This window comes from Pelophylax lessonae (genome assembly GCF_965119305.1).
Source record: "Pelophylax lessonae genome assembly, chromosome: 2".
Lineage (NCBI taxonomy): Eukaryota > Metazoa > Chordata > Amphibia > Anura > Ranidae > Pelophylax > Pelophylax lessonae.
The window spans coordinates 398305609-398325401 of NC_138769.1; the positions used below are offsets into that span (position 1 = coordinate 398305609).

The 19793-nt window shown below is 41.7% G+C and overlaps 1 protein-coding gene across 2 annotated transcripts in view; it reads left to right on the forward strand.

The window, feature by feature from the left end:
- The window catches only part of TMEM132E (transmembrane protein 132E), a 622727-nt gene that overhangs the window by 592125 nt on the left and 10809 nt on the right, over positions 1-19793 (forward strand). For both annotated transcript variants that reach the window (XM_082247158.1, XM_082247159.1), the window contains one exon: positions 18437-18716. In XM_082247158.1, coding sequence (XP_082103284.1) covers positions 18437-18716 — 280 coding nt within the window. The remainder of the gene's footprint in view (positions 1-18436; positions 18717-19793) is intronic.

Below are 19793 nucleotides of genomic sequence, written 5' to 3' on the forward strand. Positions count from 1 at the left end.
CTTCCTTTACAGGGGCTGGTCTTCTTTTATGAGTGACCCTGTGGTGACAGAGTCACTTTATTTATATATTGGTGTAATTTGGTAGATGGTGTCAACCACCTGGCTATGCTGTGTGGCGGGGTCTGTAAAAATCTCAGGACTGGAAAGAGCCAAAATTAAAATATGTTGGCAGGTAAAACAGCTCATTTTTATGTATTTCATCTGTATAATTAGCTATTTGTCTAGAGTACAGCTTTAAAGTATAACTAAAGACAAAACGGGAGATGGATTTTGAGCACCAGTCAGGTTTTTATTGATATATATGTCTCTGTTAGGGAGATTCGCCCTCTCTATTGGTCCTGTTTATCATTTAAATTGAAACTAAAAGAAAATCTCAAACACTGGGCTGCCCCCAGAACATTAGTTCTGTTGACCTGGGGGCCCCCAAGAGTTTCCCTTAATATGCAGTGATTTCCAGTCCCTTCCTGTTTTGACAATATGAAAGGAAGTGAAGGGAAATCTCCCCCATGGGACACAGATAGCAAAAAAACCTGACAGGAGTTAAAACCCGCCCTTACTCAATCCAAAATGGAAAAAAAAACAAAGTTGTACCTTTTTGGATCTACTTTAAAGTACTACAATTGCCAACATGCTCTATTCTGATAACTGTTTTGGGTGAACATATGTAACAATCGTAGTCCAGTTTTTTTTTTTTCTTTTACATTAATTTATTTGTTTTTTTTCAACATTTGCATACAGACCAAGCTGTCCAACAAACATGACAGAGAAAGGTGTTGGCACAAATTATTATTGAGAAGTTGCAGCAAGGGTTTTTTATTAGGTAGATGTAAACCTTGGGAATAAAAGGTAACGGTTGTAAGCACTTTTGGCAGCTTGGTCGGCATGTGAATAGAAATATAGTGGAAAATATAAATACAGGCAGAAAATAATATAAATGAAAATACTTGATATTAAAAAAAAATGCATACAGTGAACACTATCATTACAAGAATTAAGTCTATACAATTATGAGAACACATTATTTTTCACGTTGGTGGTCCTTAAAATGACCCCTTAATCTATTTAATTGCAACATGTCTATGCTGAGTGTTATTTACTGGTGTTCTGGCGATATCAGCATGTTAATTTGAGGCTCATATTTATTTATTATGCTTTCAACTGTGCAAGCAAAATATGAAGTATGATGAATAAATACAATCTTCAGACAGACAATAGCATTTTATCATAACTAAAAATTGATAAACAGTGGCATGTAGCAACTATTATGGCAACATCAAAAAGGTTTTTGTAAAGAAAATTATAGTGTAATCTTTAGTTATAATTAATGCATTATTAGAGATGAGTCAAACTGCCCTGGGTTTGTTTTGTGCAGAGTTCAGCGAATTTCAAAGTTTAAACGCCAAACTCAATCCCCATTGAAGTCAATGGGAGTCAAATCATTCAAATTACAAATGCCCATTTTCAGGCAAAGGCTTGTCAAAGAACAGCATGATGGGTGCCACTGCCCTGTGGAACATGGATTTTAAACATTTATTTGGTTGGGAGAAGTGATTTATTTTATTAAAATAAAATTTACAAAGCAAAAAAAGTGTTTTACATTTCCAGCAAATGCCTTTTCCCTCCTGGTTTCTTTTTTTTAAAGAAAAAATGGCACACAGGTCCCTTTATGTTCATAAAGAAAAGGGCCTCTTTCCCACAACCCTAGTTAGCAGTTGTGGGGGACTGCAGGCAAGAGGCCTATTAGAATCTGGAAGCCCCCTTTAATGAAAAAGACAAAAAAAAAAATAAGGAAACTAGTTCTAGGCTCAATATCAAACCATCACAGAACTGTGTCTCTATAAAAATCTAAAACTATAAAAACTCCCAAAAATCTAGATCAATGCATCATAAAAAACAACTTTATTGTACATGTAACACATAGACAATTAATAGGCCCCATACCGCTCTGTCAATATTGCCAAATTATTTCACATTTTCATTCATCCTTAAACTTGTAAATTGTGTATAGATGGATCCCGAATATGGTAATATTAGCTATGAGCAGAAGGGATGTGCAGCCACAGTCCCTTATTATGATCCTTCAGGAAAACCAGGAATAATAATATATGCTCAGTACTGGGACAAGGTAACGTAGAGCTCAGGACAAAGATGCCAAATTGTGCCTCCCCCCAAGATGTATGAGCATTATGTGTCAGCAAAAATCATCCCCTAAAAAAAGAAAAGCTCTAATCTAACCCCCTAAGCATACATTCTCCCTCCTCCCAATAAAAATCTACCCCCTGCTGAAACCCCCCTTCCCAGCAAGAATCTTTATACCTTCAACCCCCAGCTCAAATCCTCTCATTCCACATATGTGCCCAGCATAAATCCACCCCCCCACCCATGAAACCCCTCCAGCCCTCCTAATACAAATCCTCTACCCCCTAAATTTCCCCTCTGAGCACAAATCATCCCCCCTCACTCCAAATCCCCCCCCCCATTTCCACTGCTAGCACAAATCCCCCCAATCATCCCGGTAAGCACAAATCCCCCCCCCCCCCAAAAAAAAAAAAAAATCCTAGCTCAAATCCTCTCCCCCCTACTATATTACCTTTTCTAGCACAAACCTTCCCCTATAATTTTGCCCCACCTCCTTTTAATGTAGCCAATTCCTGCTGTGCCTGCACCAGCAGCTCCACCCCTGATGTGGACACACACAGAAAGCATTGTGCTAGAAGTATGGAAGGTATGTGTGTTGTGCAGCAGATGACCAATTGGAGGACACACACACTAGAGCCTTCAAAATTGGTGAGTGACTGCACTGTCCAAACACCCCCCACCTTGACAATTGCATATGTCCCTCCCTCGCCTCCGCTGCTCTGAGTCTCTGATTGCAAAAGACTGACACTCCTCTAAAAAGCAATCTGCATATGGATTGTGTTTTGGAGGCATTTGACAGGCAGTGAGGAGGCCTCCTCAACACCTGGTTTAACCCTCCAAATGCTGCATCACTCCCACCATGTGCATTGTACGCGGTTGTGGGGAAGATGCAGCACGGACCCTTTTATTTGAATGGGTTACATTTTTTGTGAGTGGTAGTGCCGACCAAATGCAACTGGGGATAAAATTATTTCTGCAGTCATGAAGAAAGGCATCATGGCTGCAGCATGTGCACACCACTATCTGCTTCCTTGTCAGCTAAGGGTTTATTCACCCCAGCTACAGTGGTACAAAATGCTGTGCTTTTTTTTTTTTAAAACAAACTTTATTGAAATGTCACACTGACAATTCATAAAGTTCAATTGTCTGCAGTGCTGTGAACAATGCAGTGGTGTGAACTGGACATACCAGAAATAGCCGCCCAACACAGTCCCACCGCATCTGGTGTGAATTTTCCTTAACCACTTGCCACCCAGCCACACTATTTTTATTGAGTTTGGGTGACACAGGCAGGCCAGACAACATACCTGTATGTTGTCACCTGTTTTCCAGGTTTTTTTGGGCCAACCCATGCTGTGATTGGAGACAGCACGTGTTAATCGACAGGTTTTTGCCAATGATTTTGGCAGAAACCTGCTGATCAGCTGTGTCTAATAACAGCACAGAGTTATGTGTTTACAAACACACAATGATCTGTCTGATTCTTCTCCCTACCAAGCAGAGGGGAAAACAAGCCAGACCTATAAGTAAAAGCAGAACACATTACACACATTACACTTGATAGGCACACAGTTAACCCCTTGATGTTAACCCCTTCCCAGCCAGTGACAGTACAGTGGCAGTTTACAGTATTAAATCTAATCACTGTGTCACTAGTGATGTCAGTTTGTTTGTTAGTGTACCCTCCTTTGAGGGTCTGTTAATGCCAGATTGCCTATCAAAGTCACGCTATAAGTCACTAATCACCCCCATTACCAGTATAGCATCATAGCTGTATAAATTCCAATATATATATATATATATATATATATACCATATATAGTTTGTAGATGCTATAACTTTCACACAAACCAATTAATACACACTTATTGAGATTTTTATTTTACCGAAGATAAGTAGCAGAGTCCATTTTGGCCTAAAATTATGAAGAGATTGTGTTTGTTATTAATTAATTTCTTTTTTATTTGATATGTTTTATAAAAGTTTAACAGCTTGTAGGGGCCCCAGTGCAATACTTTGCCAAGGGGCCCATGATGCTATTAAAAAAAATGGCTCTGGTGTTAGGCCTGTCTGGCAAACTTGTATGGCCTTCTTCACATACTGTACTAATTTATCTGCGTATACCAGATTCCAGCAACAAGAATCAGTGGATTCTTGCCACTAGCATGACCAATGCATGCGAACAGTGGTGGATGCTCAGCCAAGCAGGTGACATGCTTCTTCTCTGGTTCAGCAGTGCAGCTTCCATGTTCATCTGTTTCATCCACCCTGCTGAGTGATAAATTAGCAATCAAAACTTCTGTCTAGTAATGAGGAGGTGACCTATTAAGTAGTAATGCTAAACCACAGAGAAACTGATCTTCCTGGCTGTGCAGTGTGACAAGTATGTGATTTATAGGTAAACTGCTAAATGTGTGTTTTAGCTATGTACAAATTCACTTCAATACTGTTTACCTGAAGTTCAATGCTCATACTCTTGAGCAGGAGGCTCTAATATGGATACTCTGGTGACTAAACATTGGGGAATTATTTTACGTACCCTGAGGGTTTAATGCTCATACGTCAGAGACTAGTAACTGACATGTTAATATATGTTCTCTAGTCACTGAGGGGTTTCTGCACATTTTCTTAACACTGGCCAATTAAACTATTTATGCAAATATACCTGAGACTAATCACAGAGGGGTTAACATATTTTGGAGACTAATAAGTGGGTGGTGTACACACATATTCTGGAAACTGATCACTGAAGGTTAATAAGCATACTCAGAATTTGAAGACCAGCCACCAAGGAGTTGATACACATATAATCTGGGGACTAGTCATTTAGTTAGCACACAGATTCAATGGAAACTGGTGATTAAGGGCATAATGCACCCTCTGAAACAAGGCCACTGAGCAATTATTGAACATGCTCTGGAGAATGGGTAGCGAAGCATTTGGTGACTTGTCACTGAAGCTTTATGCTCATGATCTGGAAAAAGATTAGGATTTAATGCACTTACACTGTTGATGTGGAAACTGATTAGTGAGCTTTGATAGGATTCTTAAAAGAGACCAGTTTGTATTGTTGGTGTGGTATCTCATTGGTGAAACATGCACCGTTCAGCTAATTTTAGCACTAGGGCCAAAAAAACTAAAAACAAAAAAGTTACGGTCCAATTGTATTATTATAAAGGATATTGGATGAAGGTGGTCTGAAAAGGAAAATATAGAAATGTGGAACTGAAAGATAGGAATAAGCATTTGTAGAATTTAGACATGGATAGCCAATAAAATTTCAAATGGATCGCCGTTTATTGTGTGTGCTTACCAGCACACACAATAGTCAAGAATAGATCATTTAGAAATGGAGACATACACAAAAGTGGCACTTTTTGTGTTTAACTTTTATATGGCACTTAACTTAGAAAATAACTGACTCCATGATTTGGGATTTCATTTTAATTTGAGATAGGGTAATAACTTATAGGTTAGGATATTCCTTAATGAATGGAAACTCAAAATCATCTAGTGGCCGATGAAGTTTTAAAAGTGTTCAATAATTCATCGATTTTTTTTAGTCTTTTTTTTGCATTCGTAAAACCAGTTTACTGTTTTCCATGTCTTCAGTAGTAGCAACAAAGAACATCTAACATGCATTTATCATTTCAATGGGCACCTTGCAGGTAAATTTTCTATAATCGAGACAGCCTTAACAACTATGGTGTTAACGTTTCTATGGTGATGGATGTAACACTTTGATTCCTAGTGTCATTTCAAGGTTGATGACAGACTATAAGAATAATAATATACTGTATATATTTTAATAGTTGTAGTATTTTGCCTTCAAAGGTACTAGATGTACTCATGCATCTTCTATTCAGTTAATGTCTAGCTATTTATAACTTGACTTTAAGCCATTCATATATAGTATATACAGTACTTTGTAGGTATACTATTGCTTAACTGAAGGTTAAACTTGAGATATGCTAGTGTTTTATTACAAGGGCTGTGAAGCAGTCGGATTATTTTCTTTTTCTCACTTAGTATAGTAAATAGTTGCTTAAGTTAGAGTGACAGCACAGCCATTTCATGCACAATTTTGTTGCAGTAGACTGAAAGATGTATATCCCACACATAATTAGGCTGGCAGTTTCCCCCTCAGTGATTATAAAATGCCAGCTCCGTGCACTCATTATGCACTATAGTCACAGGTACACAGGGCCTTAGAAACCACTCCTGTGTTCCCCATTCTACCACGCAGCTACGCACTGGTACTTTAAACATAAGAAAATTCCAATTTCTCCTCTTCAATTTTCTGCACCGCTGCCTTCTAGTGATTTCAGCCAGGGGGAAAATTGGTAACTTTGTTTTTCAAGAGAGAGAATAGAAATGGCTTAATTTTTTTCCCTTTAACTCTTTCCAGCCTAAAAAACCTGCTTCGTTTGCCTATAAGAAGATAGCGATGTTCTTTTCATTTATAAACAATGCACATCGTTCCTTTTTGTCTTCGGCTTGTTTTAAGCCTGTGACTGCAGTCCTTTTGACCCAGAATTAAATCACAAATACGAGACGAGGACGTCTACTGAGCACACAAGTGGCATCACCTGCCTTAATGGGCTGGTGATGGCTGAATGCAAAAAGCGAGAGAAGGCTCAGTCAGCTGGATCAGACTCAGGGCTGCTTTTACACCTGTGAATAAATCTTGTCAAGAGCAAGGAGAATAATATGCTCTGTGCAGTGAAGATCTCAGCTCTTCAATGTAATGCTTTACGATTCCATTCTACTACAGTAGCATAGACTCTAGGGATGAGCAAACAGAATATGGGCCATTCACAGGCATCTGGATATGTAAAGATAATTTCTCCAATTAATTTTTTCCACTTAGATTTATGGGCTTATCTTTAAAGGTGGTTTCACTCTCCACACTAGCTTGCCCCCCTTCCCCCATTTTATTGATACCAGAGTATATTCCACTAAGTGCCAGGCTAGTCTCTACATTTTCAAGAAAAATAATAGAGGCATGCATCACCCCCAAGAAAATCTAACCTTCCTTGAAGAATAAATGTGAAGTCTGAACAGTTACAGTAAATGAGAGGGGAAAAAAGGCAACGTTTGGAACAGATTAATTTGAATAACTTATGTGAAGAGAATTTTGTGTTGTTCAGCATTCAGAAGAATTTATACAATTAAATGTGCATTATAATACTTCACAATCTCTCTGCAGATTTGGAAGGGTATTAATGAAGTATGGTAACCGTTGGCAGATAATTGTCTACTTGCCTAAAGTGAACTTGTACAGTATAAAGCAACAGGTTGATTTTAAAGCCAGTGCCCAGTGCATATGATGTTTGCCTTGCATTTACACCTTAGCTGATTTGTGTGTTATTGGGAACAGAGAGCAAATATCTACCACTTCCTTCCTCCCCTGTACTATCACCAGGGGAAAGGTAAAGAGCCTATATCTCTGTGTAAACTTCTACTGGGATTGACTCAAACTATTTGGGGAGGTGGTGTTGTTCACAATATTATACCTTTGGAAGGTATCATCCCTTGTAAATGCAACCGGTTCGAAGGTAAGGAAATGGGAGTTCAAATTTCTCAAACTTCTGGACCGGAATGATTCGCACCCTTAATGACCAGGCCATTTATTGCGATTGGGCACTGCGTTACTTTAATAGACAACTGAGCGGTACCTAAATAAAATTGAGGTCCTTTTTTCCCACACATCGAACTTTCTTTTGGTGGTATTTGATCACCTCTGCTATTTTTATTTTTTGCGCTATAAACAAAAATAGAGTGACAGTTCTGAAAAAAAATCTATAATTTTCACTTCCTGCTATATAACATTCCTCATAAAAAAATGTAAAAATCTAAATTTTTTAACATTTTAGGCCAATTTGTTTTCTGCTACATATTTTTGGTAAAAAAATCACAATAAGCGTATTTTGAATGGTTTGCACAAAATTTATGGCATCTACTAACTACGGGAATAATTTATGTATTTTTATTGTTTTTTTTATTTTTACTAGTAATGGCAGCAATCTGCGATTTTTAGTGGGACTGCGACATTGCAGCGGACAGATCAGACTCCTAACTGACATTTTTGACACTTTTGGGGGGTACCAGTGACATTACTACAGTAATCAGCGCCAGTGGCGGCTGGTGAAGTTTTAAGATGGGGGGGCGCAGGACCCCGCCCTTCTATTTTGACCCCTCCCATTTCTCAGAAGCCCCACCCCTTATCGACTCCACCTATTTTTGTCCCCTGTATTTTGCTTGCGTGAACAAATTCTCACAATGTATCACATATATTAAGGGGTCTCTCAGTACTAGTATATCCAATAGGGAGCAGGGGCCCTATTATGGGATATACTGTGAGAGACACCCTATTATGGGATACACTGACTGAGAGTGGCACAAACCCCACAGTACAGACCCCCTAGCACAAGCCCCACAGTACAGACCCCCTAGCACAAACCCCACAGTACAGGCCCCCTAGCACAAACCCCACAGTACAGACCCCCTAGCACAAACCCCAGAGTACAGACCCCCTAGCACAAACCCCACAGTACAGACCCCCTAGCACAAACCCCACAGTACAGGCCCCCTAGCACAAACCCCACAGTACAGGCCCCCTAGCACAAACCCCACAGTACAGGCCCCCTAGCACTAATCCCACAGTACATGCCCCCTTTCAATGTAGTGACCAGCGTACATTCCCCCTTTCAATGCAGTGACCAGCGTACATGCCCCCTTTCAATGTAGTGACCAGCGTACATGTCCCCTTTCAATGCAGTGACAAGCATACAGGCCCCCTTTCAATGTAGTAACCAGCGTACATGCCCCCTTTCAATGCAGTGACAGGGGTACAGGCCCCCTTTCAATGCAGTGACAAGGGTACAGGCCCCCTTTCAATGCAGTAACAAGGGTACAGACCCCCTTTCAATGTAGTGACAAGCGTACAGGCCCCCTTTCAATGTAGTGACAAGCGTACAGGCCCCCTTTCAATGTAGTGACAAGCGTACAGGCCCCCTTTCAATGCAGTGACAAGCGTACAGGCCCCCTTTCAATGTAGTGACCAGCGTACATGCCCCCTTTCAATGTAGTGACCAGCGTACATGACCCTTTCATCCATCCATCCATGATGATATATATAATGATATCTGCACACTCTGGTCTGGGCCCGGCCTGGGTAACTTGATAAATCTTGCACCGTGACCTGCCTGTACCTACCTGTTCTGGCCTGGGTCCATCCATCCATTATGGATGGATGGACCCAGGCCAGGCCAGAACAGGTAGGTACAGGCAAGTCACGGTGCAAGATTTATCAAGTTACCCAGGCCGGGCCCAGACCAGACTAGTGCTGTGCTTCATCATGGATGGTGGCAATGGCATTGGCAATTTGGCATGGCAATGGCTGCTGGCTGGCATGGCAATGGCTGCTGGCTGGCTGGCATGGCAATGGCTGCTGGCTGGCTGGCATGGCAATGGCTGCTGGCTGGCATGGCATTGGCTGCTGGCTGGCTGGCATGGCATTGGCTGCTGGCTGGCATGGCAATGGCTGGCTGGCATGGCAATGGCTGCTGGCATGGCAATGGCAATGGCTGGCATGGCAATGGCGCTGGCATGGCAATGGCTGGCATGGCAATGGCTGGCATGGCAATGGCCATGGCTGGCATGGCAATGGCTGGCATGGCAATGGCTGGCTGGCTGGCTGAGGCCTGAGGACTCACTTACCGTTACCGCCGCACTGCTGCACACAGGTCTGGAGACCTGGTCTGGATTCGGATTCTGGATGGATGCACGGTCTCGTCTCTGCAGTACCACTGCTGCCGCCGATGCCGTCCCGTCCGTCCACGAAGAAGGCCCGGCCCGCCGCCGCCCGATCCGACTCGCCGAGTCCTAGACTGGTCTCCGACTCCGTCTCTCTGTCTCCTCTTCGGTGAGTCCTCCTGCTCCAGGCTCCTTCCTGTCACGGTGAGTGGTGACTGGTGGTGAGTGCGGAGCTGTGGATGGGACCGACCACTGTCCACTGACGTCTTCTCCACTGCTGCTTGGCTGGCTGCGCAACACACTCAGGCAGTCGGGGGGCAAGGAAGTCAGTCTGAAGGCGGATTCCGGAAGCGGTGATCATGACGCCGGCTGATGTCCCACTGTGATTGGTCCAGGCTGGAGACTGGACCAATCACAGCCAGGATATCACGAAGGTGGGGGTGGCCAAGCGCTCCTCCCGGCGCCCAGGTTACGCCCCCAGAAGGCAGCCAATCGGCGCCTCTTCTGGGTCGTAAACCCCACCCCCCCCCCTTTAGCCACCACATAGGTCGGCGAGTCCGGAGAACCGATTTTTTTTTGTAACTTTATTGTTCTTTTTGTCTATTTTTTTTTCTCCTTTTTTTTAGGGGGGCGGCGCCCTGGCGCCCCCTATGCACGGGCCGCCACTGATCAGCGCTAAAAGTGTGCACTGTTACTGTAATAATGACACTGGCAGGGAAGGAGTTAACACAGTGGGTGATCAAGGGGTTAAATGTGTACCTAGGGGAGTGTTTCTAACTGTATGGGGGTTGGGCTTTTGAAATTATCATAGAGACCTGTGATCCTATATAAAAGAAGGATCACAGACACTCTGTGATCATTCCAGCGAGAAAAAAGGTCAGCTGTGTTTACAATAACTGACCGTCCTTCTCTCTCAGCGGGGAGCGATCGCGGGTGGCAGACAGCAATTGGAGCCGCCTGCCCTGTGCATCGAGGTCCCCGCTGCCGAGTAGGGGTGGGAGCGCACCACCGGCAGCGCGTGCTCGCCTCCTAGCTGCAGGCGCACGACCGACATAGAGCTACATCGGTTCGCGCAAAAGGGGCTGCCTGCTGCAGTAAAACTGCGGCGGGCGGTCCAGAAGCAGTTAAATTAACATATATTTTTTTTCTGTACATTTAAAAAAATCATACATGTATAAAACCTCTATAAATAGACACCAATGATATTGCTTATTATGTAACGAGAGAGCTTAAAGAAGATGTGTGTAGTAGAAAAGTGTTACTATCCAAACTTTCAATGAAGAATTTCTTGTAGAAACTGATGCCTCTGAAGCTGGCCTTGGAGCAGTCTTATCCCAAGAAATGAATGGGGAAGAACATTAACTAGCATACCTAAGCCAGAAATTAATCCCTGTAGAACTATTAAATAGTGGAAAGGGAGTCTCCGGCAGTGAAGCAGGTACAAGAATCACTGAGGTAATACCCTTTGGACAGGCTGTTTCCATTGATTACAGGTCATTCTTTTCTAAAGTGGATAGCTTTGAACAAAGGGAACAATGCAAGGGTTACAAGATGGTTTCTGATTCTGCAAGATTTGACATTTTATGTAGAACATAGGCCAGGAACCCAGCAATGGCATACTGATGGATTGTCACGGGCCCACTGTATGCTTCTTTCCCACAGTTCTGAGCACAGGGGGGGGTGGGAGGTGGGACTGTATGACTGTCAGGATTGTGGATGGTGTGTCACCAAGGTTTTTTTACATACACATGGTGAGAGGACCTCCAGGGTTTATGCCTAATTTGAAAAAAAAACTTCTGTTTTAGCTTGAATTAACTATTTATCCAGGATCGGTCAGTGGAAGATAATGCACTAGACATCATAGAATAAATTTATGAGCAGACTGAAGGACAGCTGTGTTGTGGACTATACATAACTCGTATATACATATATATATATATATATTGTGGCATGTTTTCTGCATTGCTGTCTTTAGAAAAAAGGAAACATTTGCACAGAATTGTCAATTCCCACCATAGCTATATCTGTAGACCAATAGGAATTGCAATAGACTTTAATCCTGCATGGCATTTGGTTAATTTGTTTCAAGGGAAATCAAATCAGTTTAATGTGTTTTCATTGAATTGGTCCAGCACGCTAATGCACTAAATATAAATTGTAAATAAGAATAAAAAACAGTATCAACAAATGGGTTCGATTTGGCCGGCAGATGTGAATTGCCTTGCTATTTGTACTGTTTTATGCATTTCCATTTTCTGTGCAGAAGCATACTGACTTTTTCCTGCCATTGCGCTTCTTTTATGTTTATCTGCATCCTCTAGTTCTGTTTGTAGTTTTCTCATTTTTAGTTATTCGTATCCTTTTCGTCTCCTGGAACACATTTTGGCATTTGTGCAGCATATGCTAATCACTGCCTTTCATTTAAAATTTCTAAATCAACTATTTCATCTCTTTTTCTACTACACAGTTTTCTTTTAGTTTCCATACAAACACTGGAATGCAAAACCTTGAGAGTTAGGAGTTGAAGTAATCCACTCATGCATTGTAATATTTGTATAGAAATAGAAATTACCTTGGTACTGGCTATTCAGTTGTAATTGTGTGCGGCTGCTTATGCTGGTGTATATCTGTTAATCTTACCATACCTTTTAAGTAATGCTTTCCAAATAAGAAAAAAAATCAGCATTCCTACTAAGGCAAATGCTCCGAAATGCTATATCAGGCTAAACCCAGATAATAAATTCATCTTTGAGGGAGGCAAAAGAATATTCAAATACACAAGGTCATGTGCATTTTACAAACCCGATTCCAAAAAAAGTTGGGACACTGTACAAATTGTGAATAAAAACAGAATGCAATGATATGGAAGTTTCAAGTTTCAATATTTTATTCAGAATACAACATAGATGACATATCAAATGTTTAAACTGAGAAAATGTATAATTTTAAGGGAATAATAAGTCGATTTTAAATTTCATGGCATCAACACATCTGAAAAAAGTTGGGACAAGGCCATGTTTTCCACTGTGTGGCATCCCCTCTTCTTTTTATAACAGTCTGCAAATGTCTGGGGACTGAGGAGACAAGTTGCTCAAGTTTAGGAATAGGAATGTTGTCCCATTCTTGTCTAATACAGGCTTCTAGTTGCTCAACTGTCTTAGGTCTTCTTTGTCAAATCTTCCTCTTTATGATGCGCTAAATGTTTTCTATGGGTGAAAGATCTGGACTGCAGGCTGGCCATTTCAGTACCCGGATCCTTCTTCTATGCAGCCATGATGTTGTAATTGATGCAGTATTTGGTCTGGCATTGTCATGTTGGAAAATGCAAGGTCTTCCCTGAAAGAAATGACGTCTGGATGGGAGAATATGTTGTTCTAGAACTTGAATATACCTTTCAGCATTGATGGTGCCTTTCCAGATGTGTAAGCTGCCCATGCCACACGCTCTCATGCAAGCCCATACCATCAGAGATGCAGGCTTCTGAACTGAGCGCTGATAACAACTTGGGTTGTCTTTGTCCTCTTTAGTCTGGATGAGGTGGCGTCCCAGTTTTCCAAAAAGAACTTCAAATTTTGATTCGTCTAACCACAGAACAGTTTTCCACTTTGCCACAGTCCATTTTAAATGAGCCTTGGCCCAGAGAAAACGCCTGTGCTTCTGGATCATGTTTAGATATGGCTTCTTTTTTGGCCTATAGAGTTTTAGCTGGCAACGGCGAATGACACGGTGGATTGTGTTCACTGACAATGTTTTCTGGAAGTATTCCTGAGCCCATGTTGGGATTTACATAACAGTAGCATTCCTGTATGTGATGCAGTACTGCAAGATCACAGGCATCCAGTATGGTTTTCAGGCCTTGATCCTTATGCACAGAGATTGTTCCAGATTCTCTGAATCTTTGGATGATATTATGCACTGTGGATGATTATAACTTCAAACTCTTTGCAATTTTTCTCTGAGAAACTCCTTTCTAATATTGCTCCACTATTTTTAACCACAGCATTGGGGGAATTGGTGATCATCTGCCCATCTTGACTTCTGAGAGACACTTCCACTCTGAGAGGCTCTTTTTATACCCAATCATGTTGCCAGTTGACCTAATAAGTTGCAAATTGGTCCTCCAGCTGTTCCTGATATGTACATTTAACTTTTCCGGCCTCTTATTGCTACCTGTCCCAACTTTTTTGGAATACATTAACCCTGTATAGTATGATGGGGAGGCTGGAGTGTTGCACAGCCAGTTAGGAGCTGAAGGGGACAAGTCACAGCACTGGAGGAAGCCTACAGAAGCAAGGAATAAGGTAAAGCTGGCTACACATAGATTGAGATTTGTCAAGTTCAGCAGGGAACAGCTGAATTTCAATCTGAGTGTAGCTCCCCCTGTTAGAAGCATATCATTAGATCAGCTTCTGTTGAACAGGACTGCTGGAAAACCTTGTTTAATCAGCGGATTGCCACCAATTGGCTGCAGCACTAATCCGTGTAGTCTGACAGTGGGGGTTTCCCATTGTCAGAATACAATGCCCCTGAATATACCTGTATCCACATCACTTGTGTGGATGCAAGAACCAATCAGCCAGCAATCTGAACAAAAAAAACTGTACATGTTTACCAGCTTAAATGATAAATTCACATTTTAGAACACTTTACACCAGTATTCAGAGTGTAACATGTTCTAGTTGCCCCCCTCTTCTCCTCCTCAGCACCCCTCCCCCTACCCACCCACCCTCAGTGTGACAGGGGGTAGAGATTCTTCTCCCCTCTCCTGTTGTCACATTTTGAAAACAGCATGGCTGTGCAAGGCTCTGCCCACACGGCCACATCATTAATTCACAGAATCAGTGAATGTAGAAACTACTGTCCCCCATTACAGCAGACAGACTTGTAGTTTAAATGATCTGCCAGCACACTGATCAGCTCACCCGTATTTCATTCACACTGCCTACAGCTCCGCAATGACAGCCTGTGCAGAGGTTTGGGCACAGAGCTTTAGGCAGTGTGTGCAGGAGCCTGACATTGCACACACAATCTGCTGATCATTCATGGGTGCAATATTTTGGAGGCTTACTTTATATTACATAAACCATACCCCTTCACCCTACTTTATCCACTCCTGACTGCTGTACAACATTTTTTCTCCTGACCCTTGCACTTTGTAATTTATCTAATCTTGACCTCGCTTGCACGCATAGGTATAATGATCAGGTGTGGGTAAGATGATTGGTCATGCATAAAACAGGGTGGGGGGGGGGGCACCTTGGCATGTTTGCCCTGGGCGCTGGATGGCCTTGTCCCAGCACTGCTTACACAGACACACTGTGCTTCACCTGCTACAGTAAGTAGGCACCTGCTAGCTAGTAAGAGAAACAAGCCCTGCTTCTCCCTCTCTCTTCACAGCCCATGACATTTCCTGTACAATGTCTGCAATCTCTGACCATCTCCTATATCTTGTCTGCGGTCTCTGACATCTCATGCACTGTGTCCGCAGCCTCTGACATCTCCTGTACTGTGTCTGCAGTCTCTGACCAGCTCCTGTAACGTGTCCACAGCCTCTGACCAGCTCCTGTAACATGTCCGCAGCCTCTGACCAGCTCATGTAGCATGTCTGCAGCCTCTGTCCAGCTCCTCTAGCATGTCCGCAGCCTCTGGCCAGCTCCTGTAACATGTCCGCAGCCTCTGACTAGCTCCTGTAACATGTCCACAGCCTCTGACCAGCTCCTGTATCCTCTCTGCAGCCTCTGACCATCTCTTGTCTTTTATCGTTCTGCAGACTCTGAGGGGGAGTCTGGAAAGGAGTTTGCTCATATACTGTATATATATACAGTGGGTACGGAAAGTATTCAGACCCCCTTAAATTTTTCACTCTTTGTTATATTGCAGCCATTTGCTAAAATCATTTAGGTTCATTCTTCTTCCTCATGAATGTACACATAGCACCCCATACTGACAGAAAAACACAGAATTGTTGACATTGTTGCAGATTTATTAAAAAAGAAAAACTGAAATATCACATGGTCCTAAGTATTCAGACCCTTTGCTGTGACACTAATATATTTAACTCAGGTGCTTTCCATTTCTTCAGATCATCCTTGAAATGGTTCTACACCTTCATTTGAGTCCAGCTGTGTTTGATTATACTGATTGGACTTGATTAGGAAAGCCACACACCTGTCTATATAAGACCTTCCAGATCACAATGCATGTCAGAGCAAATGAGAATCATGAGGTCAAAGGAACTGCCTGAAGAGCTCAGAGACAGAATTGTGGCAAGGCACAGATCTGGCCAAGGTTACAAAAAGATTTCTGCTGCACTTAAGGTTCCTAAGAGCACAGTGGCCTCCATAATCCTCACATGGAAGACGTTTGGGACGACCAGAACCCTTCCTAGAGCTGGCCGTCCGGCCAAACTGAGCTATCGGGGGACAAGAGCCTTGGTGAGAGAGGTAAAGAAGAACCCAAAGATCACTGTGGCTGAGCTCCAGAGATGCAGTTAGGAGATGGGAGAAAGTTGTAGAAAGTCAACCATCACTGCAGCCCTCCACCAGTCAGGGCTTTATGGCAGAGTGGCCTGACGGAAGCCTCTCCTCAGTGTAAGACACATGAAAGCCCGCATGGAGTTTGCTAAAAAAAACACCTGAAGGACTCCAAGATGGTGAGAAATAAGATTCTCTGGTCTGATGAGACCAAAATAGAACTTTTTGGCCTTAATTCTAAGCGGTATGTGTGGAGAAAACCAGGCACTGCTCATCACCTGTCCAATACAGTCCCAACAGTGAAGCATGGTGGTGGCAGCATCATGCTGTGGGGGTGTTTTTCAGCTGCAGGGACAGGACGACTGGTTGCAATCGAGGGAAAGATGAATGCGGACAAGTACAGGGATATCCTGGACAAAAACCTTCTCCAGAGTGCTCTGGACCTCAGACTGGGCCGAAGGTTTACCTTCCAACAAGACAATGACCCTAAGCACACAGCTAAAATAACAAAGGAGTGGCTTCACAACAACTCCGTGACTGTTCTTGAATGGCCCAGCCAGAGCCCTGACTTAAACCCAATTGAGCATCTCTGGAGAGACCTAAAAATGGCTGTCCACCAACGTTTACCATCCAACCTGACAGAACTGGAGAGGATCTGCAAGGAGGAATGGCAGAGGATCCCCAAATCCAGGTGTGAAAGACTTGTTGCATCTTTCCCAAAATGACTCCTGGCTGTATTAGATCAAAAGGGGGCTTCTACTAAATACTGAGCAAAGGGTCTGAATACTTAGGACCATGTGATATTTCAGTTTTTCTTAATTAATAAATCTGCAACAATGTCAACAATTCTGTGTTTTTCTGTCAGTATGGGGTGCTATGTGTACATTCATGAGGAAGAAGAATGAACTTAAATGATTTTAGCAAATGGCTGCAATATAACAAAGAGTGAAAAATTTAAGGGGGTCTGAATACTTTCCGTACCCACTGTATATATATATATATATATATATATATATATATATATATATATATATATATATATATATATATATATAGCCCCCATGTCTGTCTTATCTATATATAATACACTCTTCAAATGTGATTTAAAATGCATGGTTTTCCCTAATATGAACAAGAAAATAATGATGTTATTCTGTTGGGCTGGTATGAAATTATTTCCAGGGTTGAATTTTATTCCCAGTCTGGCCCTGTATAACACCAACATGTTAGAAAGAAAACAAATAAAAATAAATAAATAAAAAACTGAATCACTGAGTTGGAAAAAGGCTTTGTGTCAGTGTTGTGACTTGTGTCAGTATTTTGTTGAACCACCTTTTGCTTTAATTAAAGCCTTTAGTATGTCTTTACTAACTTTGCACTTCTAGACTTTGCACTGTTTGCCCACTCTTCTTTGCAGGACTGCTCAAGTTCAGTTAAATTTGATGGCGACCGTTTTTGGACTGCAGGCTTAAAGTCATTCCACAGATTTTCAATGGGGTTTAAGTCTGGACTCTGACTAAGCCATGCAAGGACATTCATCTTTTTCTCCTTCAACCACTGTCATTTTTGCTGTGTGCTTTGGGTCATTGTCATATTGGAAGGTAAACTTTCTCCACATTGGCAAATTTTCCTCAAGAATGTGATGGCATTTTGCCACATCCATTCTTCCTTCTATCCTGACAAGTGCTCCAGTCCCTGCTGCAAATAAATACCCCCATAACAGGATATTACCTCCTCCATGCTTTACTGTTGGAATGGTGTTATTTGGCTGGTGAGATGTATTGGATTTCTGTTAGACATATTGTTTGGTGTTGAGGCCAAATAATTCAGTTTTAGTCTCATCTGTATTGTCTCACATGTTTTTAGTACAAAATTAGCTGTGGCTAATGTAAAGCTGGGTATTGATCAGGATAACTGAATACTAACCAAAAATTTGTTTTGAAGGCAGCTGCAAAGAACTGCTGTAAACTTGTTCTTTGGTGAGGATGCTTATAATGCACTATGTTACAAAAAAAAAAAAAAAAAAAAAGTTTTATAGGGTTTTCCTCTTTATCTTTTATTGGCAGGTCTGTACGTGACAGTGATGATGATGATGAAGAGGAAGATAGAAAGTTAAATCGAGGCTGTACTCTACAATATCAACATGCCACTTTGCAGGTTTTTACTCAATTCCACACTACATCTTCTGAAGGCACTGACCAAGTTATTACAATGCTGGGTCCAAACTGGATGGTGGAAGTTACAGACCTTGTAAATGATTTCATGCAAGTGGAAGACTCTAGAATAGCTGAAATGGTTGATAGTAATACTTTGGCAGGACGAGAACCTGGTACCACATTATTTAAGGTCAGTTTTTTTAATGGAATAAAGTTGTATATTACAATGAAAAAAATTATTTTCAGCATTTGCCCTTTGTACTTTCTTTAAAGCAGTTGTAAATAATATACATTTTTTTATTAACATAATAAACTTGGTGTACTTACCTGCCCTGGGCAATATGTAATGCACAGAGCGGCCCTGAACCTCCTCTTCTTAGGTTCCCTACCAGCGATCTTGGCTCCTCCTCTTCTGCATTTTCCCCATATAGGTCTGTGTGCTATGGTGACACACGTGCAGGCACGCTCCAGGCTCTGCCTGTCCGTAAGCACACACAATGGGCTCCCCACTTTTATTGACAGCAGCAGGATCCACTGGCTCCTGCTGCTGCCTCTGTGTCCTGTTAGGTGAGGAACAAAGACCAACACTGTTGCAGATAGACACAATGCTGGATCGATATAGGACTCTGGTAAGTATATAGGGAGATGACGGGGTGATACAACCTTTTTTTACCTTAATGCAGGGAATGCATGAAGGTAAAAAATATCTTGCCTTTAGAACCACTCTAACTCTATGCTGTAAATGAAAGCACCTGTTTAATACATTTTTTGCAATTTCACCTCATATCTTACAATGAAGTATAATTGTTGCTTCGATTTATTTATTTATTTATTTATTTATTTTCTATGATGTCTTTTTTTTTTTTTTAGGGATTATGAATGCAGTACTTTAGCTTGCATCCAAATTATACTCCCTCCTTCTGTGTATCACCATTTTTTTCAACCTACTAAATCCTATAGAATCAAAAGAATTATCCAGTGTCAGAGCTAATGAATACATTAAAAAATATATATATATACTAACAAAATCCAAAGAAAACAACAAAGTAAATCTTATAATTGATGGTGAAGGTTTATATATAAAAAAAAATGTTTATGGGTCAGCACTCTTTTCCCAGGGGTTCAAGATGAGGTAGATGTTTTTGGTCTGAATAATGCTGTCAATACACATAAAATGGCAGTCAGATATGAGAACTCCTCAATTATCTTTTTTACACCCACCAAAGAATCAGGATATAGAGGAAGAGACTACAAAGACAAACACAGA